Source organism: Nymphalis io, chromosome 2 (assembly GCF_905147045.1).
Source record: "Nymphalis io chromosome 2, ilAglIoxx1.1, whole genome shotgun sequence".
In the NCBI taxonomy this organism is placed as follows: Eukaryota; Metazoa; Arthropoda; class Insecta; order Lepidoptera; family Nymphalidae; genus Nymphalis; species Nymphalis io.
Window position 1 is genome coordinate 6,989,919 of NC_065889.1, and position 25,812 is coordinate 7,015,730.

The window sequence follows — 25,812 nt, forward strand, 5'->3', positions numbered from 1 at the left end:
GACGAGGCGAGCGGCGTGTTGGGGCACGAGCAAGAACACTTTTAATACAATATTACGAGTCGATTTTATGTTTATATATCCGTTTTCTCGTTAATTTCATAGCAAGCAAGCAACATAAGAATAAATGATTAAATATAATAATTTCTTGATTTTTATTTATATTATTATTGTTACTACCTTATTTATATTATCATTGTTAGTTTAGTTACTAGTGGCTACATAAATGGCCGTAGATCCCGACGTCCTGACTTATTCTTAGTGGCAGCCCGGAGTCTGTATGTTAGAAGTAACCTGTGCTTTGGAGAGCACGTAAAGCCTTTGGTCCTTCGCATGAAATCATTTTTGGTCGTGTCGAATTTGTCATCTCATCGGATTATGAAGGTGAGACAAACATTTAAGAAAATTAAAAATTTCCTAGTAAAGTGTAATCGGTTTTTTTATAATATTTGTCTATATATTTTTTTCAGGTAATTTAAGATTTATAATTTATTTATATTGCAACAATTATTACTTGGATTGTTGTCAGTTGGCAACTCTTGTGCTTGTAAATTTTTAGCGGTTTCACCGCTTCAAGTTCGCGGTCATCGGTGACGCCATAGCGTAGCGGTATTCTACTCGTCCTCCCGCCATTTTGATTTCTTAACCAAAGTGACTGAACGCTTGCATTTTAAAGTTTATAACTAACAGCTAAAAGTGTTGATTAACAAATGGAATAAGTTTATTGAGGACATTGAGTGAAATTATTTTACTCTAAGTATATTGTGCTGTCTCACATACCAAGTTATAATGGATGGCCCAAATCGTGGATTTCGCGGTGGTGGACGCGGTGGTCCACCGGGTCTTCGAGGCCGTGGAGGCTTTGAAATGCGTGGAAGGTAGTACTGTTTAATCACAAGATTCTTTCATTTTACACTTAAAATGGTGTAACAGTATCTAAAATATATGAAATGGTTAACACGCAGTATTTAAATTTTAGGTTATAAGAAGTCCTTGTTACCTACCGTACTAATTTTGTTTTTTCCTAGGGGTGGCGGTCCGGGAATGCGAGGTCGTGGCGGCCCTATGAGAGGTGGTGGTCCGCCACGTGGTGGACCGCGCGGATTTCGAGGAGGACCTATGCGTGGCGTCGAAAGAGGAGGCAGGTTTCCACCGGGTCCTCAAGGTCCAGGACCTCACCCAGTACCAACAATTGAATCACGAGGTCCACCTCAAAGTAATTAATACTTTGATTTATATGTAATACTTAATTAATATATAATGTAGAAATGCATAATTATTTTAAATTTTAATTGTAATTTTAAAGGAGGAGGGTTTAATAACAACAGAGGTGGTCCAGGAGGCATGAGAGGTAGAGGTGGCAGGGGCAGAGGAGACTTTGGACCTCGCAATGACAGAGGTGGACGTGGAATGCCAATGAGAGGTATGAATACACCTATTGAATGTTAGCATGTTTTAACATATTTGAATTAATCACACATATTATGTAATAATAAAAAAATAGGCCGTGGAGGCAGAGGTGGCCATGGTCCTCCACCAAGTGGGCTTCCTGGAGGTCCAGGTCCAGGACCCCATGGACCGGCACTTGCTCCCGGGCCAATTGTACCGCCACGAGCTGTACCAGCTCCGCATCCAATAGGCGCACCCCAAGGTGGGCCACCATTTAAACGAGGTGGTGGACCAATACATGGTGGGCCTGGTGGTCCGCCAAAACGTGGAAGGTAAGTTTTTTTGCAATCTGAAATAAATAAAACAATTTTAAAACATGAAAAAATTATTTATACTTTATCTATAACCATTTTATGCAATTTTACTATTTTTGTGCAGATATGAAGGACCACGAGGGTCCAATGGTGGCAGGCCTCCACCAACCAGTGGTTATCAACAAACAGCACCATCACACAACACTCAATCCACCAATGGTTATGGACCACCATCGTGAGTTTATAATGTATTACTAATAATTTTTTTGGAATTGAAATATGAATAAAATGATGATCCATTTACACGATAGGAATGTGCCGTCTGATACATATATGACGCTAAAAATTAATCTGAAAATAAAATGTATCTACTAAAAATATCAGAGTATGAATATATTTTTTTAATACTGTGTCATTTTCTAGGCATACAGGGTACCAACCATATGAGCAGCCACCAGCAGATCAATACAATACTCCACAATCATATAATACTCCAAGGTAATTAGCATCTTAGATTTATACTTTCACAAAAACCTGTGTAAAAACTTTTTTCAGAGTGGATTAAACATTTACTGCAAAAATTTATATAAGTTAGACTATTTTTTGAGCCATGATGAAAACATTGACAAGATAGGAATTGCCGTCTTATACTTAGATGCAGAAACCAAAAATTCTGAGACTACCATAATATTAAAATGTATATTATTAAATTTATTTGTACTTTAAGTATATACTATTGTTATAGTTCATATCAAAGCAACTATTCTTCACAAGCACCAGCTCAACCTAATTCGGGCTACAACTCAAGTGGTTATGGTTCTAATTATGGATACTCAACTGGTGGCCAAGGATATGAAAATGATGGGTATGGGTAAGTAAAATACGATTTAGTTTCCTTAATATACCATTCCACTAAATTAATCCATAATAAAAAGGTAAACTGCTTATTAAAAAAATTGTGTTTAGTCATATTATGGTGAACTTTAGACAATTTATCAGTAATTTTTTTTTTCTATCTTACAGTAAAATTTTATTCCTTCTTTTTATACATACATCCTTTTTGCAGTCTAATTCCTTACTAAAAAAATGTATAATATACATTTATTTTGTTTTATTATAGAAATAACCCCGGTGGTGGTGGTGATGCTGGCTACGGACCAGCTGAACCCGTATATGGAGGTCCCGCACCAGCATATGACTCATACTCCCAGCCCTCTTACAATACATACCAACAAGCGCAACCACAATATAATAACAACTATGGTAAGTACAAGAAATGTTGAGACAACAATTTATTGAATCATTAATTAAGAATCTAGTCATAATGACGATTGTTAGTAGTCAAACTTTAAGGCTTGGTAAGCAACAGTTTTTAGCAAGCAATAATACAGTATTTACAATATTACCCTTCGACATATTACACATTTGAAGTAGATTTGGAATATATTTAGCTAACAAGTAAATATTGAGAACAAACAAAGATATTTAAAGTTAATTATGAAATCTATATGAATTTGCCTGCAAGATTCTTTTGAAAGCAATTTCAAATACATAATTAAAATGAACTCAATGATATGAAAGTTATAATTTATAAATAAAAGTATTTATTTTCTTATGATTAGATTAAAATTAATTACAATATTAGTGTCATAAAATTATAATTAAAATCTTATCATGTATTACTATATTATAAGAATATAAAATAAGTAAAAAATAATATCTTGTTAGTTGCAGAATCTTAGAATTATTTATAGTAGTAGCCACAGCTGCTATGGATGGATGTGATTAGTGAGAATTATTTAAAATATATTTATTTTCAAAACACATCATAAGCGTGGTACATAATAAGAAAACTGAAAATAATATTTTGTCTAACTAAAATGTAATGCCTTTAAACTACATAGACAAAACATAAGTAAGATAAAACAAATGTTGAAATTTTAATTTATGCAATTTAGTAACAAACCTCAATGGTAATAAAAATGTAATGTGAACGATACTTTTATATACTTCATACATATTTGTTAGTTAATATTTTATTTTAAAATATTATTTGGTGTAATAGGTGTTTTAAAACCAACAAATCTTACATTGCCTAGGAATATATAAAATTAATAATAAATTATATCTTGATGCTATAAAGTGATACATAGGTATAACAAAATTACTTTGCAAAAGAATAATAAGGTGCCTATTTTATGAAACAAATTTACATTTTTTCAATCCTGTAAGTCAGTGAAAAAATAAGTTTCATAAATAACAGTACTGTGTAAAAATTATATATTTTTTTGATTAAAATTAGATAATTTATAGTTAGTTTCAATGGGCACTATTGCACTAAAGAAATATTAATGTTGAGACATATTGACATAGCATCAATATCTTTGTAATTGTTTGTATTACAGGCAGTTGGTGATCTGTTTGACTAAGAAAAATATGAACATCTATATGCAACTCTAAATATTAGTAGCTGGATCGATTATTTGAAGATTATTTTTAATTTGGATCAATTATGGTTTAATTTATTTTGTCATAAATTAGGAAAATCTTTGAAGGTTTTAATGTTGATATATTTAAATATTGACTCGGATTAAATATGGCCTTGTTACAAATGACTCAAGTCACATATGAATTACTGACTCTTGCAAAATACTGTTTTTAGTCACAATATAATTAATGAGATTAATAATAATACATTATGTATTAAAGAAATCCAAATTTGTAACCAGTGGTTAGCAGTCGGCACCATGTTTTAGAAATTAAGAAAATAATTCGTAATAAAATTATAAAAGAGAAAATGTGTGCTCTTTATTTTTAAATCTTGAAATCTTTTATTTTAAATAATTTATTGAAAATAAAAACAGGTAAAGGGTATTTTTTATGACTAGCTTTCATTGTATTATATTTTCAAATAAGATTTAAACAATTCTAATTTTCAGGTTTTGTACTTGAAGAAAGCATACTTTCATAAATAAATGTGTAATTTTATAAAATATATTTTTTAAGATTATTTATATATAGTATTACATCTTAATCAATGTAAATATACAAAAAGACGAGAAATATGACTATGATGATAATTTAAATCAATTAAAAACACATCTTGAGAATCTTATATATTCACTGAAGGGTAAACAGTGAAATAAAAAGCGTAATTAAAAAGCATTACAGTATTATTAGGAGAATAATTTTACTATATTAATAAGATATTGAGCAATAGTTATTGGTTCTTTCTCTAAACATCACTATAGAAATGATTTTTTATTTAAGTTAATTAATAAGGAAAGTAAAGAGTAATGCAGATATGCCTATCTTTAAGTTTATGTTACATTTTTTATTAATCGGTGCGAGTTAAATAACGAAATTGTTTACCCTATGTACAAATTAGTATATGTTTTTAATATAAGTAAAAAGCAAATCGATTATAATTTCAAGTTGCATAGAACAAATAAAATATTACTTATATTAGTAATGTAAATTAGCACAAACTTCATGAGCAGCACCAGAACGAATTTACGAGAGTAGTATATTCTATACTACGAGTTTGAAGATAATATTATATTGTGAATAACAGGTAATCATTATTTCTAATATTTTAAATAGCCATTACCAATATTAATAATATCAGGACTTAAAAGGAATATATAAAATGATTAATGAATCTTAAGTTATGTTAAACGTAATTAGCATTACATAAAAAGGAACAAATGTTAACGACACAAAGTTTTTTATAAGTAGACAGGTCTATGGACTGAGAATTTGAAAATTGAAACTATATGCTAAGGTTATTTATGCCAGTCGCTATATTCACGATCCAGCTAATAAGTAGGCAATTATATAGAGACTTTCACACATAAGATATAAGCATATATTTATTAACAAATATACTAGGCGAACAATATTATAAAGGTTCTATAATTTATATTATACAAGACATTTAGGAAAGTAAAAATTATAAATATAACCTAACTTAAAAAAAAGCTGAGGATAAGATGTTACATTTAATAAAATAAATATAATTCAGTTTTTTTTCAATTTAAAATATGATTATCTACATTTTTGTTCTATTTTTCAGAAAAAGGTTGAATAAAACACTATGTTGAGCTAATGTTCATTGAAGATTATACAAACATCTAACCTTAAGATGCGAACAATTACCACAACCTCAAGTATGACATATTGGCACACAGGTAAAATTCATTCACATTCTAATAATATAAAGTTATGTTTTCAAAGCAACTTCAACATAATTAATAAATTGAGGTTAAATTGTTTTGGAATAATGCACATTGTTATAAAAACAATCTTTAAATTTTAAGCTTAACGTTAAAAGATTTTCGTGTATTTTTTTTACTTTTGTACACAGTTCAGCTTAAAAATATAAAAATTCAAAATCTAATTATTTTTTATCTGATTTAATTCGCTTTGATTTTGACAACTACTTTGTTTTCTAAAGTTTAACATTGTGCATATTTTTTTATTTGTAAAAATAAAGGAGAAAAAGTTATGTTAATGCATCTGCTAAGGACTTGAGAATATAATAATCATTAATTAATTGTTATTTTATATCTGAATATAATTAAACTCAGATTAATTAAACTCAGATTGTTGTAAATTATAAAACAGATTTAAAAAAAGATTACTCATAAATAAAAATCGTTTCAGGTTCCAGGCGTATGAATTCTGAAGAGTATCAGTTTTATGTTTTAAAATTTCTTTAATAAATATTTATAAAAATGTTTGTTTTAATTATTTTAAAACGACGACAATATAGTAAGTTGAAACACTCGTAACATAACTATTGAAAATTACTAAACTATTAAATATTCAATATAATATCTCCATAAGGGTGTAGCAACTATGAAGAGAAATAAAAAGCGTCCCTCAAAATGTAAGAAATTTAGATGGCGCTGCTGAGCATATTGAAACTTTCATGACATTGCTCCCTGGTTTTCTTTTTCTCTACGACATATCATATAAATTAATGTGCCTATTAATGGAATGAACTTATCGATAACCAACTTGTTGAATTAATTGTAGAGGTCACAGATCTTATCCTGAAAAAAATTATTTAATAAAATTAAAATCATATCTAAATATAAAAACTGGATGGGTGTATAATGGCCCCCGGCCACTACTACAACCTACCCTGGCTGACGTCATATATGTAAAATAGATATATGAGACCATGAGATATTTGACCCGGAAGCCTACTCGGAAATTTACTGCAATTTTCTTAAAAAACAATATTTATCGAGCGATTAACGAAATATTCTCATTTGTCCTCATCCTAGGCTTGAGTAGAGCCACCCGAGCCGACGCAATCCCACCCTTTTTACATTATTTTTTTGCAAAAAAACGCCTAGTGTACGAATACTTTTTACACCCCCTGTATGTATTTGGGTTAAGACTGCTCGGCTTGGCCGCAAACTGTAAGTACGATTTATAAACAGTTCACATGAGTTTAACTGAAAAATAGCGTATCTCTAGTTCAAAGTTTTACGCCATTATATGTATATGGTAATATAATTAAAATGAAACCATTATTAATTAAAACGTATTTAGGAAGCGTACCAATATGTTTTTATTCTATCAAACACTATTCAACTCACTGAAACTCTTTGTAAACGGTGGCTTTGTGCAAGCCTGTCTGGGTAGGTACCACCCACTCTTTAGATACTTTAACTATCGAGTGCCTTCAGCGCCAGCAACGTCTAGATGTAGTTTTGCATGTTTTTAAACATACCGATAGATTTATAAATTAAGCAAAGAATTGGTAGTAATTCACATTAGTCTTTGTATTCTTCCCATTGATTAATTATGTAATACTCTAGAGATGTTCAAGCACTGGACTTCATCGTTCGTTTTCTTTATAACTATATATATATAGATAGATAGATAGTTACGTAAAATTTACTGAATTCAATTGCAATAAGAACAAGTTATACATACAAAATTAATGAGGTCTACACTCCTGCCAAAACTGCTCCAAGCCGTGGAGTCTAGTACATTTCAATTAAACTGTAAAACCGATTCGCTGCCTTGGAAACCAACACTGACGTTGACATCAACCAAGAACTCGAACAAGTGAACAAGTGGTGGGTATCCTTAGGGTGGAGGGGACGAAGTTTTATCAAGCTCAAAACACCGGAAAGAGATCCAAACTTTCGGGAGATTCTCTAGAGCTGATGCGAAAACGACGTGAAAACCTTACAGTTGCTTCGTCAGATCTTAAAAAAAAATATCAAAACTAGTAAGACGTGACCTCCGAAACTTCAATACACGCTCTATAAAAGAAGCGGTCGAGCGATATCGGATCGGATGATGAAGTGGACCACTTCAAAGGGAAAAGTCGTCGCTTCTAAGCTCGAGATTTTTACCGAAGTTAAGGACTTCTACGGTAAATTATATACATCAGTAGCGCCTCGTCCTCAACCCGATCCTGGGGATCCTAGAGCTACTTTAGCCCCCTTCACAGAAGAGCTGCCAGAAGTAAGCCAAGACAAAATCGCGATGGTTTTGGGGCAGCTTAAAAATGGAAAATCCCTCGGGGAAGATGGAATTACGACGGAGCTACTAAAGGCAGCTGGAAAACCTTTACTAGCACGGCTCCAAAGAATATTTAATTCTTATTTTCGGGGAGAACTCCAAAGGCATATAGCAACGACAATATCGTTATGTTCTTCAAAAAAGGAGACAAAACCTTTTTGAAGAACTACAGATCTATTTCTCTCTCGAGCCATGTCTATAAGCTGTTTTCTAGGGTCATCACAAATCGTCTCGCTCGTAGACTTGACGAGTTTCAGAACCCTGAACAGGCCGGGATTCAAGAGGATACGGAACCATAGACCACATTTACGCAGTGCGGCTGATTATACAGAAGACTGAAGAGTATAATTAGCCCCTGTACTTAGCATTTGTGGACTATCCGAAGGCTTTTGACTCTATTGAAACCTGGTTTGTTCTGGAGTACTTACAACGGTGCCAATTCGATTAGCGATACATCCAAGTGCTAAAAGGTCTGCAAGACGCTGCTGTTAAGACCGTCAAAATCAGCAGTCTGACCCTATCCTCTTGCATCGAGGAGTGAGACAAGGGGATGTCATTTTACTGAAATTGTTCACAAATGCATTAGAGAATATGTTCAAGACGCTGCACTAGGAAGGGCGGGGCATAAACATAAACGGCGAGTTTCTTTTGCACTTCAAATTAGCAGGCAATATCGTCATCGTGGCAGAAACCGTGCAGAACATGCAATATATGCTGAGCAACCTGGCTGATTCTTCTGCTCGAATTGGTCTCCGGATGAACTTGGATAAAACCGAGATAAGGTTTAATGAACACGTCAGTCCAGAACCAATAGCTCTTAACAGAGTTTCTCTCGAAGTTGTTCAGGAGTATGTGTACCTTGGGCAAACTTTGCAGTTGGAGGGAGGCACGTAGAAGAGTATAGCTGGGCTGAGCAGCGTACAGGAAACTTGGTCAAGCCTTTTCGTCACGGATACCGCAATGCTTGAAGACAAAAGTCTTCAACAAGTGCGTCTTACCTGTTATGACCTACGGAGTCGAGACGTGGACACTGACAGTGAAATTGACCACCATTTTAAAGTCTCTCAGCGAGCTATGGAGAGGGTTGTGCTCTGAGTTTCTCTAAATGATCGAATCCCAAATCTGGTTATCTGACAGATAACCAAGGTTATAGACATAGCCTAACCTGAAGTAACAGTGGGCTGTGCACATATGTCGCCGAACCGATAACCGTTGGAGTAGACGTGTTCTGGAGTGGAGACCGCGTCTTGGCAAACGTAGTGTAGGACGCTCTCCAGCTAGGTGGAGTTACGATATACGCAGGGTGGCTGGCAGCAGATAGAGTATGAGAGCTGAAGATCGAGCTTAGTGGCGTGTCATTGGAGAGGCCTATGTCCAGCAGTGGACGACAAAAGGATGAGGGCGATAAAATTAATATATAATGATACAGGTAACCTATTAATGAAATTGTGTTTAGTATTATTTAATATACCGTTATATATATATTAGTCGACACGACACGATGTCGACATCGTTCACCAACATCACAGGAACGACACGAAAAATAATTTGAAAAGTATTATCACGGTCACGGCATAAACACATAAATTCAATGAAGATAATTTTGTAAACTGTTAATTCTTCAAAAACTATTCCTTGCATTGAATAACTTTTTTTACTAGTCTGAGCATACAAAGGATAGTATTAAGCGGTCTCAAGCTATTGGCCTTGTTTGTATCTACTAATATTCGTTATAGTTAATATGCATTAGGTACGCAATATTACGTTTTTTTTAAATCTGCAATATTCCGGTCAGAAACTTTAACCACCTTACATTCACACTGTATAGAGCGAGATATTGTAACAAAAATAAGCGCGGTACTGGTTTTAAGGTATGTAGATGAATGTATATATGTAGATCAATCAATCAACAGCCAATCGTTGTCCACTGCTGAACATAGGCCTCTCCCAAGGTGCGCCAAAGCTCCCTGTCCTGGCTGGAGGGCGCCCTACGCTGCGCTTTTTTTTTTTTTTTTTTTTATATTCGCCGGGAGGGCAAATGACTCTACTCCACCTGTTGGTAAGTGGTAGTAGAGTCCAAACGCGACGACGGCCAGTACAGACGGGAAAAACGTTCTGCACTAGCCGCCTTCGCCTTGCCGGCCCGCAAGATGCCTCTTCACGCCTCGTTTGAAGGAACCCGGGTTGTAAGATAAGGGGAACACGTGAGCTGGTAAGGAATTCCATTTTTTGGAAGTGCGACAAAGAAAGGAGTTGCCAAATTTCTTTGTTCGCGATGGAATTGATGTCACAGTTAGGCGGTGACATCGAGAACCAGCTCGCGTGGACTTAAGAAGGAAAGGGGAAGCAGGAATTAGAGAGAATAATTCCTCAGAGCACTCGCCGTGATACAGTCGATAGAAAGCGCTCAGTGCTGCTATCTCACGACGCAATTGTAAAGGTTCAAGGGTGTTTGTGACCTTTACGTCGCCAATAATGCGTACGGCACGTCGCTGCAACCGGTCCAAGGCCTCAAGTAGGTACTTAGCGGAGCCATCCCAAAAGTGCGAGCAATATTCCACGCAAGACCGTACCTGTGTTTTGTACAGCAGGCACAGTTGTTGTGGCGTGAAAAAGCGCCGCACCTTGTTCAGAACTCTGAGTTTCCGTGAAGCTGTTTTTATAACAGCCTCGATGTAATCCCTTGGACTAAGGTCGCAGCGAACGTCAATCCCCAGCATGGCGATTTTGCTTTGCATCACCAGCGGGGTACCACAGAGGGAGGGAAGAGGGGAAAATGTTGACTTTTTCGCCGTGAGAGCGCATACCTGTGTTTTCTTGGCATTAAACTCAACAAGATTATCAGAGCCCCATTTGGCGATGAGCTCTAACGTCCTATCGAGTTCAATGACAAGATTCTTCCGCCTCTCCTCAATTTCCGCTCGCCCAGCCACTGCGCGTCCGTGGTATCCACCATGCACTGTACTATCGTCTGCATAGCAATGTATGTTCCCAAGAGAGAGCATATCATTGATATGCAAAAGAAAGAGTGTGGGAGATAGCACAGATCCCTGGGGGACCCCAGCATTCACTACATAGAATTGTGAAGCGCAACCATCAACTAAAACACGAAGGCTATGCTTGTGTAGGAAGCTGGCAATCCAGGTGCATAGCTGAGCAGGCAGACCATATGCCGGCAGCTTGGAGAGAAGACTTCTGTGCCAGACCCTGTCGAAAGCCTTGGAGATATCGAGGCTGACAACCAACGATTCTCCATGCTTGTCGATAGCTTCACCCCAGAGGTGCGTTACGTACGCTAGAAGATCACCTGTGGACCGTTTTGGTCGAAACCCGTATTGACGATCATTAATTAAAGAGTGATCTTCTAGGTAATGGATCAGTTGGTTGTTTAAAATCCGTTCCATCACCTTACAAAGTACTGAGGTGATAGCTATTGGCCGATAATTTGCCGGGTCAGACCGATCCCCTTTTTTGGGAACCGCTTGCACATTAGCTCTTCTCCAAGCCTCCGGCACACTTCCCGAAGAGAGAGAAAGTTGGAACAGGCGCGTTAACACAGGAGACAGCTCCGCTGCGCACTTCTTCAGCACTATGGCTGATATTCCATCGGGACCGCTAGCTTTCCGTACATCAAGTGATTGCAGCTCCGCACGCACATCACGTTGCCTGATTTTAATGTCAGGCATCGTATGGCCACATGCAGGTATTGTAGGTGGCAGTGCACTACAATCATCGATGACGGAATTGTCGGCAAAGAGTTTAGCCAGGAGATCAGCTTGCTCTTGCGGACTGTGAGCTAGCGATCCGTCCGGATTTCTGAGCGGTGGCAGCGAAGGTTGGCAGAAATTGTTTTGCACAGACTTGGTCAGATGCCAGAAGCTACGGGAGCCCCTAGGATGCGAAACAAGGTCATGACCAATCTGTACAATGCGCTGTGCATCCGCTCTCGTGTATGCCTTTCTACAGGACTTGGAATTTTTATTATAGTTTGCTTTCAGTGAGTCAATGTTAGATGCCCCGCTAATGCAGCCGTTGATCCACTTGCGATATGCCGCCTGCTTAGCGCTTGCCGATTCGCGGTCTCCACTCTAGGACTCGTCTGCTCCAACGGCCATCGGTCCTACGACATACGTGACCAGCCCACTGCCACTTCAGCCTGCTAATTTTGCAAGCTATGTCGGTGACTCCGGTTCTTTTCCGGATAATCTCATTTCTGATCTTATCCTTCAAAGATACTCCGAGCATAGCTCGCTCCATAGCACGCTGAGCGACTTTGAATTTGTGGACTAGTCCCGCAGTTAGTGTCCACGTTTCGGCACCGTATGTCATGGCAGGTAAGACGCATTGGTTGAAGACTTTCGTCTTCAAACATTGCGGTATAGACGACTTGAGGACTTGACGAAGGTTGCCAAATGCTGCCCATCCCAAGCGAATTCTTCGATCGGCTTCCTTCTCGAAGTTGTTCCTACCGACTTGTATTATCTGTCCTAGGTAGGTATATTCACTAACAACTTCGAGAGGTTTCCCCTCGACGTATATCGGTCCCGGCACGACATGCCTATTGAACATGACCTTGGTCTTGTCCAAGTTTATACCGAGACCAACACACCGGGAAGACTCGCCTAGGCTACGCAGCATTTCGGTGAGTTGTTCCAGCGACTCTGCTATGATGACGATATCGTCGGCAAATCGAAGGTGAGAGATGTACTCGCCGTTTACATTGACTCCATACCTAGTCCAATCCAGCGTCTTGAAAACGTCTTCCAACGCGTTGGTGTTCCAACAGTTTCGGGGATATTACATCCCCCTGTCTCACCCCTCTGCGCAGTTGGATCGCCTTCGTCTTACAGTCCTGGATGTGGACAGTCATTGTAGCGGCGTTGTACAGACATCTCAGTACCTCGATATATCTCCAATCGATACAAGCGAGTACAAGCGGCTGATTGTACTCTTCGGTCTTCTGCACAATCTGCCGAACAGTATGGATGTGGTCCACGGTGCTGTAGCCTGATCGAAAGCCGGCTTGCTCTGGGGGCTGGAACTCGTCAAGTCATCTGGCGAGACGGTTCGTGACAACTCTTGAGAACAGCTTATACACGTGACTCAGGAGGGAGATTGGTCTGTAGTTTTTCAAGAGGGTTTTATCACCTTTCTTGAAAAACAGTACCACCTCACTCCCGCTCCACGTTTCCGGGGTCTTGCCATGTTGGATGACGGAATTAAAGAGGCTTGCTAGCTCTTTCAGGACCGGAGTCCCGCCTGCCTTAAGCAACTCTGTTGTGATTCCGTCATCTCCCGGAGCTTTGTTGTTTTTAAGCTGTTCTAGAGCCGCCCTAATCTCGCCTTGGTCAACGACCGGGAGCTCCTCGGAGTAATGGCGCATAAGAGTGGCGCGCTGGTCATCAATACTGATTCCCACGGGTTTATCCGATCTTGAAGAGAACAACTGCCCATAAAACCTCTCTACTTCTCCGACAATCTCAGGCCTAGAGGTAACGACCCCACCATTTTCAGTTTTAAGTTTTGTCAGACGCGGCCTCCCAAACTTGCGAGCGAACACTTTCGATACCCGATTTTGCTCAATCGCAGCCTTGATGGCACGGGTATTGGAGCGTTTTTATTATTCGATTTAAGGCCTTATCTGACAAAAACGATGGTAGTTCTCGTCGTTTATATGTAGATAATATTTTAATACTTCCATTACTCAATTAATTTTTGGATAAAGTTAAAATAAAATGAAATGTTTGTGTTAAAATTATTTATTAATTATCTACGCTGTTGCCTCAGGCAATGTTGTGATAATGTCAGAGTCTCCAGGGTCAGTAATGGCGAGAGTGCATACTCTGTAGTACTTTCCGCATGCCGTGCCCAACTCAATGTTGTTTCCGCTGTAATGATGGACTCCAGTTTTGGCTAATAGAGCATAGTATTCAATTTCGGATTTCCTGTAACAATCAATATTATCATTTTAAAAAGTTGTAATAAATATTGAGATTTAGCTTAGCAGCAGTATTTGGGTATAAATTTTACAGTCGCATTAATAAAACCATGTAAAAATTAGTTGTGCTTTTAAGCAGATATATTATAGGTATTGGAAGATATGTCTGAGAATAAATATTGTAACCTAGTAAAGTGTGAAAATGGAATTAGATTTTTTTAAATAAAATTTCTAAATAATATCTTTACATGAAACTAAAATTTAACAATGCAAGTGAAATCATCTACACTTAACAATGTGTAATTAAAACCTGTTAAAACTTTTTCAATTTAAAGTTTTATATATTTATATGAGTCTGTCATTAAACAGCTTTAATGGTTATAATTTGAATAGGCTTGTCTATTAACTGTAGTCGTTTGATCATTTGTTTACTTCTTGATTTAATTAATCTAGACAAATAAAAAAAATTGTAGTTTCTGTTATTTTGAAATAACTGCCTCTTTTTAAGTTAATATTGTTAGTTAGCAAAACCATCTTTTTTCATTTAATAGTAACTTATAATTTATGTTTTATATTTACTATTCAATACAATATAATATTATTCTTTCACAACATTTGGTGAAAGATTTAATGTGTGGATAATAACAGTTTATGATTATTATTTTTTAAATAATTAACTAATGATCTCACCTCTCATGAAGCAAATGGATCTAGACTACTCCATAGGGTTCCCATGTATATTATGATTCAGTAATAATTCTTACAGAGCAAAAATTTTAATTCATAAAATATACAATTCATACTAAGTAAAGATTTACATATTAATGAATCACTTTCAGGGAAACCATACTTCTTTGTCCAAAGACTCCATATGCTTTCCAATTACAAAAGAAATAGGGAACTCTACTTCTCAGTAGTCTCACCTTAGCGGTGGAGCATTCTTGGCGATGATGACCAGCTTAGCTTTGCCTTGACGTAATGTCTTGAGTGTTTGCTTGTAACCCAGGCAGTATTTTCCCGATTTCATCACCAGAGCCAACCGGGAGTTGATAGACTCAATGGTCTTTTTCTAAAAAATAAAATTGATAGTTCTATTGTTTTAATAAATCATATTTAAAAGATGAAAAACCACTTAAATGAGAAATCACAATTTTATACATTAATAAAGTTTAAAATATTGTCACGGATATAGTAAATAAATTGTTGAAACTTAAATAAGATGAAGGTAGTAACAGAAGAAAAAAGGACTAATAAAGCAACGCATAGCGGTGAAATTACATTAACTAATAGTTATATTGTATATATGTGATAAGGCGATTCTTGAATATAGAAAAACTTTTACGTTACAATTTGGTAAATTATTGTAAATTTACATTCCTTCAAACATTTTTTTTTTTCCATAATTAGTTCTAATTATTGGCAACTCTATTTGTTTCGTCTCTATGTGTAGTGTAGTGGGTGTTTCCTTATGAAAGTGTAATTACCACATTAAAATGACAATTTAGTTCCTTTCAATATCTTAAAAATACAAATTACAATTATTATAACCTTAAAATGTATGTATCATTCTCAACCACACTAATTATAAAACTAGCTAGCCTATCGCGAGACACATAATTTAGGACCTTTAAATGAATATGTGGGGATTATTTATAGCAAATATAATAAATAATCATGCCAACAAGTCCTGCTGAGCTAAATGTAAAGATAACCACGTGTAACTTACTTGTTTCTTTGCCGCTACCATTTTGATGGCGATTGATAATAGGATCCACTGAAATGATAATGCAAAATTTTATTTTAAACTGAAATAAATTTATATATTACGAAGATATATATTTTTAAATATTGCACCAAATACTTTAAGAGACGTACCTCTCCTCACGTTAGGTTGAGTAAAAAGAATGATTCCCTGTAGCAACACAGATAAGTAAAATTGTCATTTTATTACGAACGAATGAACTAAAATGTACGAATGAATTTAACATTTGTTATGTGTAAAATTTAATTTTAATTAATTATTTACATTTAAATTGATTATTTACTACAGATTTTTTTTACGTTTACAAATATTCATATTAATAAATAAATTACAGATACAAGCTGCTAAATTACATTTTTATTTGACAATTCCTCGATGTAATCAGCCGTCAACGTGACTGCGACGGAGTTTCAAGAGTATTAAAACGAACAATCATATTTACATATTAATTCACAGAGTTATTTTAATTACAACAGTTCTTGTAACTGAAGAGTTACTATAAAGTGACTGTTTTTTAATTTACATTGTAACGTGATTCCACTTACAACCTATATTGTATGGTAATTGATAATATGAATTCCGCAATCCACAATTTCAGTTTTAACTTGGCAGTCTCGTAGTACAACCGTAGTTTTTATTGTGGTATCGTATTGATGACGTCAAATTGTTTTTGCCGTTTATTTAGATGACTAAAGCAATTTAAGTGTGTATTATATGTAAATAATTCTTATTATATAAGAAAAAAACATTTTTAATTTATAATTATGTCGGCAAAACCTACAAAGAAAACAAAAAGTTCGGGAGCTTTGGGAATTTATCTCATAGCATACAATGGTATACAAACATTGGGGTAAGTACAATTACTAAATATTTCTGGTTAATTTTAGACATCGTTGTTGTAATTTATTTGATAGTTTTTGTAGTTTTCTTAGAACGAAGCTTAGAATAATTAAAAAAAATGTAAGTTACACTACAATAAATATTGATTAAAGAGCTTTAATACCTACACCTTAGTACATATTACTTTTGATGAATGAATTAATTAATTTACTAATAGAAAATTAATGTACTAATAAATAAAATAGGCTTAATATTATTTTTTTTATTTTGTATTTTGAAACAAAACTACGTAAAATTAAGATAGTTAACAAATGCCAGAATAAAAAAGAAATCCACTTTATTGCAAAATGCGCACTAATAATAATTTAATTTAATATAAAACAAATACTTAAGGTAGTAGCTTCAAAAGTAAGATATATTATATAAATTAGGCTTAAAAAAATTTATTACCGAAAGTAAGAGCAAGGTATAATATATTTAAAAAGTCTGCTATATTAAAATTTAAAGAAATTTTATTTTTTGCCCTTTATTTTGCTATGAAGTCCGGGTCTTGGTTACATGGCAAAGTCACGGAAATTTGACCGCGCCTAGAGGTAGAGAAAACAGTCATTAAACTGGACAAACCGCAAGCCGACATCTTAAACTCGGACAATGACCGTTTCGCGATCTTCGCCCACAAAAAGACACCGGTGTTAGAAGACTTTATGTATAATATATCAACATAGTAATCACGAAAAACAAAAAATAATAAATATTATCAATATTGTCTACGTTCTTTAATATGAGGTTGTTAAAGAACTTTGTACGTGAGTTTTAATCAGTTTTATGTAAGTGTGTATTTAGAAATTTTTTTCTAAGAATTTACGAATACTTACTCGTAATTGTATCGCGAAACTGCTATGTATTAACAATCATTTTGAAATTCAAATCTACTACTAAAAACTACAACACGTCAGAAACATTATGATAAAGAAAATATAAATATTTAAGTTAAAATATTTTAAAGTTGCTTTCAGCGTAATTCAAAAATAGAGCGATGCTTTCACCGCATAAATTAAGAACAGTTACAATTAGGTAGGTAATCGCATTACATTATCAAAAACGTTAACCATTATAATTTGTGTTTTTACAGACTGTCATTTATTAAGTCTTTCTTAAACTAATTTCAAAAGTTAATTGCAATATAATCGTTATTAAAACCGGGTTTGAATTAAATTAATAAGTACGTGTGATAAACTAATAACTTTTTTTTTCATCAAAAGTAGGTCTGTAATTATCTACGACAATATTTCTTTTTAATCGGTTTAAAATTGCCATACAATGCAAAAAATAGATAAAGAGCATTCAAAATTATGTAAATTAAATATTCTTTGATCGAATTTTGGCCAAAGACAAGTATGTGCGCAAACACAGCAGCGCACTATCAGTTATTTCAGTTCTTATTCCCTTGGGATGGTATTTCGAAAACTAAATTTAACCTCATGGCAGCTACTGAAAAAATCTTAACAGAAAAATCAAATAAAACACGAGGTTTGAACCCGGGAAATCTGTAATGAACTTCTTGAATTTCTAATGGATTAACGGCGCAGTGTTTTCATAATTATGTTATGACTAATAATGCATTATATTTTGTCTTTTAGGTGGTCCTATTTGTTATTGCAGTCGGTGACATACTTTTTAAATCGCGGCACTTTGGATAATTACTGGAGAGAAGTGAAATGGACAGTAATAATATTTCAGACAGCAGCATTGTTAGAGGTATGTGCGGAAATTAAAAAAAAAGAACCCAAATATATCACAATTTATTTTATAAAATGACTATTTACTCTACATTTATTTTACTTGAGCTTGTATTATAATCCAACATAATAAGTAACTACGATAATTTAATATAAAAATAATGATGAGGTAACAGCGTAATAAACCGTCATTAAATATCGATTATATTCAAACTTCATTAATTTCTATTTTGTATTTTAATATAAACTTTTATCTTAATTCTAGAGATAAATCGGCATCTCGATGATTGCTTGCTCTATGTCAGCCTACAATTGAATGTGTGCACGTAATTGTCACACATTGAAGGTAGTCCGAGGAGTCGAGATGGTCTAATAAATAAAACGTGTGGATTTTAATTAAAGATTACAGGTTCAAATCCTATCGAATATCACTGAGTTTTCATGTGCCTAATTTGAATTCATAATTCACCTCGTGATTGGTGTTGAAGTAACGACATCGTGAGTGAACTTGCACGTGCCATCCTTCTCCTGAAGAGAAAAGAAGCCCTTTTCCCAGCGATGGGACATTTACGGGTTGCTTTACAAAAAAGACTTTGTTTTTACAAATAAATACGTAAGATGAAAATATATTCGACAAAATTTCATTTTTTTATTGCGTATTGCCGATTGTATATATTTATCTCATTATATTAAATATTCGTTTTTATTTTAATAACATAAAATAAAAACGAATATTTAATATAATGAGATAAATATGTTATGTTATTAAAATAAAAACGAATTTTAATATAAAAATGGTTTATGTACAGTGGATCGATATAACGTAGTATTTTGAAAGTCAGTCGTTTTATAAATTACTATCGACGATGAAGCTAGAGTCGATTTATTAAACAATATTTTATATGCCTCATTTTTAATTTACTTAAACCTAGCTACGCTTGTTATTAATATTTTACATAAAGACGCGTAGGTATGTAAGACTTGAAAATAAATAGTCATACGTAAACTAATAATAAAATTATTAATTATAGATGAACTTGTCGTAATATTGATTTAATAGTTCAATGTTACGACAATTTTATGTATAAAATAATTTTATATATCGACGATAACTCATATATAGGATATATTATGCACTAACATTAAAATAATATTTATGTATAATGCAATAAAAATTCTTCACCCCAGTCGCGAAAGAAAGTGACGCTTCATGGCTCTCAGCTATTTCACTCACTAAATCCACTTCACACTTTTTAAACAATGAATTTTTTATTACATGTATCATATATTTCCATAGTATTAGTATCATGAACAAAACTGTTTATATACTAGATTTAATATAAATCCATATCAAATTCATTAAATCAAATAAAAACTTATGACCGTTACTTCGACATTTAACATAGTACATGTATGGAGTAAAACTAGCTAGGCTAAAAATTTTACATGTTTTTACGTCATAGTCTGTCTTAGACAGCAGCCCAGAGTTGGAACATTGGCAATACACTCCTGTGCCTCGGTGCGAGCGAAAATCCATTGATTTGGTGCCTGATCTATTCGATCATGTCAGACTGTCATGCCATCGGATAACAAGAGTGGGGAAATAGAAAGTGCACATGTTATTTTGTATTTTTATTTGCATACAAAAAAGTTTTTGAATTTTATTCAGTAGAGTACTTTCTCTATCCATCCCCTCTATTTTTACTATATAAGCGATGGGTTATTTTGGATTTCCTAATGTTAAACACATCTGTGTTTATTTTTTGAAAAAGATTTGTGTGACATAAGCTGTTTGTTTAATATCACGTATCGCGAGTAAAGTTAAACATATAAAAAGTAGATGAAACAACGAACAAGACCTAATATAGAGTTCGTTTATGAATTGTAAAAAAACATAATTTTTTAGGTACTATTGTATTTAAATTAAATTGACCAGTATTTTAAAATCAGTGACTTGAAACAAATAATTATAAGAGATTTCAATACATACATATTTAATTTTTTTTTAACATAATCGTGTTAAACGTACATTATTACATGACTTGAGTATTTGCAGCATACAGTTTATTTTCTTTATCTTACTTGGAACTAGTGTCGGTTTCGTAGTCGAAATTCGACTATATCAATTATCATTTCGTCAATCGATTGACAGAAAAAAGGGCCAAAGGTATTGAACTGTTTTGTCTCTGCTTATTTATAATTATATTTGTTATATGCGTTGCATAACACGTATCATACTTTGTTGTGTATCGTAAGACACTTGTCTATCACGCTGATGTGACCGTAATGAGGATGAATATTATGTACTTATCCATTCTACATCCATCAAACTATATTCATATTTCCTTTATATTTTTTGTTACAAAAGTAAATCCCAGCCTTAGTGTCCCAGCGCTGTGCCTCCTCCCTCTTTGATCTCCTCAAAGGCTTTGGAGCTTATTCCACCTCGCTGCTCCAGTGCGGGTTGGTGGTTACACACGTGGCAAAATTTCATTGAAATATGCAGGTTACCTCATTTTCTTTCATCGCATCTTTAGTTAGCATTAGGTATTTCGACTGCTCGAATAATTTGCTATTTTGATTAGAGATTATAATAGTAAATACTTTTATTATATAATATATTCTATTTGTATTTATAAGCAGAGTTGCTATCGACGGCATCTAGTAAATGTGTAATACAAATGCCCTTTGCTCTAGTCGGTTATATTTATAACACATCAGTATTTATTAAAGCTAGTGGCCCGTTTCGACTTCGTACGGATTGAACAGTTGTCTATTATAAAACATATTACATAGGTATAACTTATTATAAGACTAAGTAGTCACAGAAAATTTTGAAGAATATCTAAAACACGAATGTGCCTCCTTCCATATTTTTTTCTTAATCTGTTAGGTCGCTTGTAGTTCTGTTCGTTCTACATTATGAGACCTCTTGAAATAGTCTGTCCGTTATTTTGTATGGATACGGATTCATTGCGCTAGTGCTCACGCCATCGCACCGTTGACCATCACCATAAATATTTTTGTTGCGCAAAAGTTTTAATTTTATATAAAATATTAATTTAAATTAAATAGTATAAAGGACCAACATGTTCGTTGTAAAGTTCGTTCGAGAGACACCGCGGTCGGTGTATTTTTATAGAGCGTTTTAATGTCTTAAATAATAAAAAATATATTAAAGTTTCATTGCCGAGCACGAGATGAATTAATACTCACAAATAAAATAACTATACGCAATATACAAATGAAATTAGTGATGCTTGGTTGGTTTTGAACGTAATTCGATTTAGATTCGATTAATTATTCCTATCCACTGCGCAGTGACAACTTATCTATTAGTGCTAATGGTATATCGAGTTAATCGGAATGTGCTATTATTAAATTAAATTATTATTATTTTCTAAATAATTTAATAATACATTACATACAATTATTTGGAGCAAAATGCAAAGCTTTTCACTAGTGACCACAAAGTAGAGAGCATTGTAAAATCATAAACTATACTACTAAACTTAGTACAGATTATAGAGAAGCAAATTTTAATTATAACAAAATGAAACTATGTTTGTGATAGAAAATTATTTATTACAAGTATAGATTTAAAGGGACAAATTGATACTTAATTTAAATATCATTTATTTATTTTGTACACTTTTTTTTTTTTCTTAAATGTGTTTTATATATTATAACTGTATTTCATGAATTAGGGACTTCTGCAAGCGAGTCCTTCAAATGTTTTTCTTTTTTATAATTGTAGGTATTACACGCCGCTATAAAGCTAGTACCTTCCAGCGTGATCGTCGTCTTGATGCAGGTTTATTCACGAGTGTTTCTCGTGTTTGGAGTCTTGCTGGCCACTAACGGCGCTACAATAAGCCCCGGCTTGCCGCTCTGTGTGTTAGCTTGGTCAATAACAGAAATAATACGTTACGCCTACTACGCATTTAATCTGCTAAACATCGTACCACAAATGCTATTGTTCTTCAGGTAAGTCTGCTACGATTATTTTTAATGTAATAAGTTATAAAAACTTATTCAATCATATGCCTGAAAAATTAATGTATACACATAATTTTACTGGTGGTAGAGCTTTGTGCAAGCTCGTCAGGGTAGGTACCACCCACTCATCAGATATTCTACCGCAAAACAGCAGGACTTGGTATTGTTGTGTTCCGGTTTAAAGGGTGAGTGAGCCAGTGTAATTACAGGTACAAGGGACATAACATCATAGTTCTCAAGGTTGGTGGTGCATTGGTGATGTAAATGTTAACATTTCTTAGAATGCCAATGTCTATGGGCGTTGGTGACCACTTACCATCAGGTGGCACATATGCTCGTCCGCCTTCCTATTCTATAAAAAAATGAAGAAAATAAAACTAAATATAAATAAATTAATATTCTTTACATTAATGAAACGCTTCATATTCAATTGTAAAATTTAAGAATGGCACAATCATGTACCTTTTTGTATTATGGAAACTGAGTATTGACTAAACTGAAAAAAAATTGCCATCTACTGAGTATATTTCGTCGGTTATTCTAAATGATATAGATTGATAGTTCATTTAATTTCAAACAAAAGGAAGATTTTCGATAAAAAGCAAATGTAGTGCTTGTAGATTGAATGCAGATTTTCACTTATAATGTTTAAGTGTTGAAGGAAAAGTAAATTATTTAAATATTTGTTATTTCACATCTACTTAACCCCGCATTAACATAAGGTTAAATCATGGATCATTGTATTTTAATAGGAATACAAATAATAAAACGTTTTAGAATATATCAAGCGACATTGTATGGACATAGTGGGCCAGGGCACAGGGCATAAAGGCATGCCAATCTTGGTAAATTGGTTCCATGTTTGGCAACGCTCTATAAAAGCCACCAAATTTTGTTTCAGTTATACTTAATATAAATTAATTATTATTTCCTTTGTATGTAAGAACAGCCTGTTAATGTCCCACTGCTGGGCTAAGACCTCCTCTCCATTTTGAGAAGGTTACTGGTTATGTTTCTGTATGTAAAAACCATTTATTAGTCTCTATTGTTTATTGAGAATTAAATTTATAGTAAAAAATTAGGAAACAGCAAATTAACAATTTGTAAAGCCGCTGCTTCAATGTCATAATTTGTCCATGTGAATATTCATAGCTATATTATATTTCTTTAAGTTTCATAGATTTATTGTTTTAAAATGGGTTAGTTAATTTCCTATAATTGTGCACACAAATTACACTGTAAAAACTACCTCAAAGTTTAGAAAACGTCATAATAGGCATGGTGGTGATACATATACAGGTATAAGTAAAAACAGCAGGTCCGTCCATCTACTCTTCGTGCCAACTTCCTAGCAAAAGTTTGAATTTCAAAAATATCTAGTTAACTTGTATTTGAAAAAAGTGCTTACCTTAGACTAAACTGTTTGTTCTCTTTCAGATATTCAACGTTCCTCGTGCTGTATCCCCTTGGCATAACCGGAGAACTTCTATGCATGTATCACTCCTTAGATGAAATATCTGAAAAACAATTATTCACCGTATCTATGCCTAACAAGTGGAACTTTATCTTTAATTATTATTATTTCCTAGTATTCTATATGCTGTTATATATCCCACTGTTTCCGTTCCTCTTCGGTCACATGCTGAAGCAACGAAGAAAAATGTTAGGCGATGTTTCGAAAAAATCTGCATAAATTATACGAAAATTTATAAATTGTTATTCTTAATCTCAGTCTTCTATTTTTAATTTCTTTTCTTAAAAGTTAATAAAAACGCTTATTAAAAGTTATTAATTATTGTCTATGATTTATTTATAACACTGTACCTTATTTTTATTCGTTTAGTATTTACTTTTTGTGTTTACTAGCTTCTAAGCTTCATTTCGTATGAGTATAAATAAGATTAAGTTAAAATATTATATTTAAAATGATATCATTTTCTGATTAAATGCTCACTCGCCAAGTATTGAAAACATAAGGTCATAAAGTCATCCAGTTATGTATTCAGTACGTGATCGCTGTGGACGAGGTGAATTATTATAAATACAAATTGAACAGATGAAAACTAAACAGTGACTGCTTTGAACTAACGATCTTCGATTACGATCCACGAGTTCTATCTAATAGGCCATCTCGTAAATATAATCATCATCTTGAAACTATACCGAGTATAAATAATGACGTAAATGTTAAGAGACCGTAGTTTCTATGACTGGCGCTGCGTGCGCGCCGTTAACGGTCAAATGCCTCACTTATTCGACTGATTTTATTATTATTTAAATAAATAAAATTTCACTTAAAGTAACTTTATATTATATATGTATATATAATTTAATTTGATAATCTATAACTTTGATGAAGTTAAGAAACATAACTTATAAAATATATAGGAAATAAAAGAATATCACAGTTAATATTCACAACATTTTAAGTATCGTCTTTGTAAAAAAAACAGTTAATTAGTATAAAAACTTAAAGGAAACAATAATAAGGCCTTGAGTTGTACTAGTGAGTCATTAGCAGGAGACTTTGTACCAGGTTGCTTTAAAAGTTTGTTGTTAACAAAATTTGTATGTTCTAATGGTTCTGCGTACGTATCATATAATTATAAGAAATATATTTAATCTGTGTCGAACTTACAAATATAAATAATTTAGACAATAAATCATATGTGAGTTCACTTGGTTTAATTTGATACCTCATGTGTCATCTCTTTTATATGTGACATTTGAATATTTTGTGCTCAACTATCGTAGATATGCCAGAAGAAGAGAAACAAAAAATGAAATGAAATTAAAAAAGGATTATTAAATATTTAAGAATTATAACAACTCGATAAGACAAAGCAACTTTGGTTGTCATGTCATCGTCAAAGATTGTAATACTACTATACTTACTTACTTACTTCCCCTTAAACTTGTTAGGGAATTTTAGAAACACCTTAAGCTTTTGAGTATTAGCAATGAAAATAGTTAATTTAAGACATAAGGCTCCGAGTCACTGCGAGCCTTGGACATATATATAACTATAAAAATAAATAAAATTGAAGTTGCCGTATGTGATTTCAAAATAAATGCCTATTTACGAGCTACCAAAACTTCTTTTTTATTTTAGACTACCGCTACTTTCTAATGATTATTTAAATATTTTATATGCATGATTCAAATAGGCATTATATGCGTTATCTATCTTGTTAGTCTAGTGGCTTGATATAAGGTTGTGGATCACGAGGTCCGGTGTTCAAAGCCCAGGGGCTTCGGGCCAGTAAAAAGTTATTGGATTTTTCT

At 33.8% G+C, this 25,812-nt stretch overlaps 4 protein-coding genes across 6 annotated transcripts; 3 read left to right on the forward strand and 1 right to left on the reverse strand.

Annotated features, from left to right (window-relative positions):
- Positions 1-552: 552 nt before the first annotated feature.
- Positions 553-5,890, forward strand: LOC126779955 (collagen alpha-1(I) chain-like). 3 transcript variants are annotated; one of them, XM_050504184.1, is made up of 9 exons: positions 553-875; positions 1,026-1,213; positions 1,304-1,420; positions 1,502-1,718; positions 1,825-1,935; positions 2,124-2,198; positions 2,446-2,571; positions 2,821-2,963; positions 5,776-5,890. In XM_050504184.1, the coding sequence occupies exons 1-9, from the start codon at positions 787-789 to the stop codon at positions 5,784-5,786; spliced, it is 1,077 nt and encodes a 358-aa protein (XP_050360141.1). In that variant the 5' UTR covers positions 553-786; the 3' UTR covers positions 5,787-5,890. The 3 variants fall into 3 exon arrangements, with proteins under 3 accessions (XP_050360141.1, XP_050360151.1, XP_050360132.1); XM_050504194.1 differs by lacking the exon at positions 5,776-5,890 and adding an exon at positions 4,106-4,498 and having other exon boundaries at positions 1,026-1,201; XM_050504175.1 differs by lacking the exon at positions 5,776-5,890 and adding an exon at positions 4,106-4,498 and having other exon boundaries at positions 554-875.
- A 2,134-nt stretch (positions 5,891-8,024) lies between these two features.
- LOC126774803 (uncharacterized) lies at positions 8,025-8,411 on the forward strand. The gene has a single exon (XM_050496373.1). The coding sequence runs from the start codon at positions 8,025-8,027 to the stop codon at positions 8,409-8,411; it is 387 nt and encodes a 128-aa protein (XP_050352330.1).
- A 5,581-nt stretch (positions 8,412-13,992) lies between these two features.
- Positions 13,993-16,142, reverse strand: LOC126780040 (60S ribosomal protein L30). The gene is made up of 4 exons (XM_050504296.1): positions 16,063-16,142; positions 15,914-15,961; positions 15,111-15,256; positions 13,993-14,194 (listed from the first exon to the last, which is right to left on the reverse strand). The coding sequence occupies exons 2-4, from the start codon at positions 15,932-15,934 to the stop codon at positions 14,020-14,022; spliced, it is 342 nt and encodes a 113-aa protein (XP_050360253.1). The 5' UTR covers positions 15,935-15,961; positions 16,063-16,142; the 3' UTR covers positions 13,993-14,019.
- A 205-nt stretch (positions 16,143-16,347) lies between these two features.
- On the forward strand, positions 16,348-24,327 carry LOC126779980 (very-long-chain (3R)-3-hydroxyacyl-CoA dehydratase hpo-8). Its single transcript, XM_050504216.1, has 4 exons — positions 16,348-16,799; positions 18,430-18,547; positions 22,286-22,515; positions 23,965-24,327. The coding sequence occupies exons 1-4, from the start codon at positions 16,714-16,716 to the stop codon at positions 24,218-24,220; spliced, it is 690 nt and encodes a 229-aa protein (XP_050360173.1). The 5' UTR covers positions 16,348-16,713; the 3' UTR covers positions 24,221-24,327.
- Positions 24,328-25,812: the final 1,485 nt, after the last annotated feature.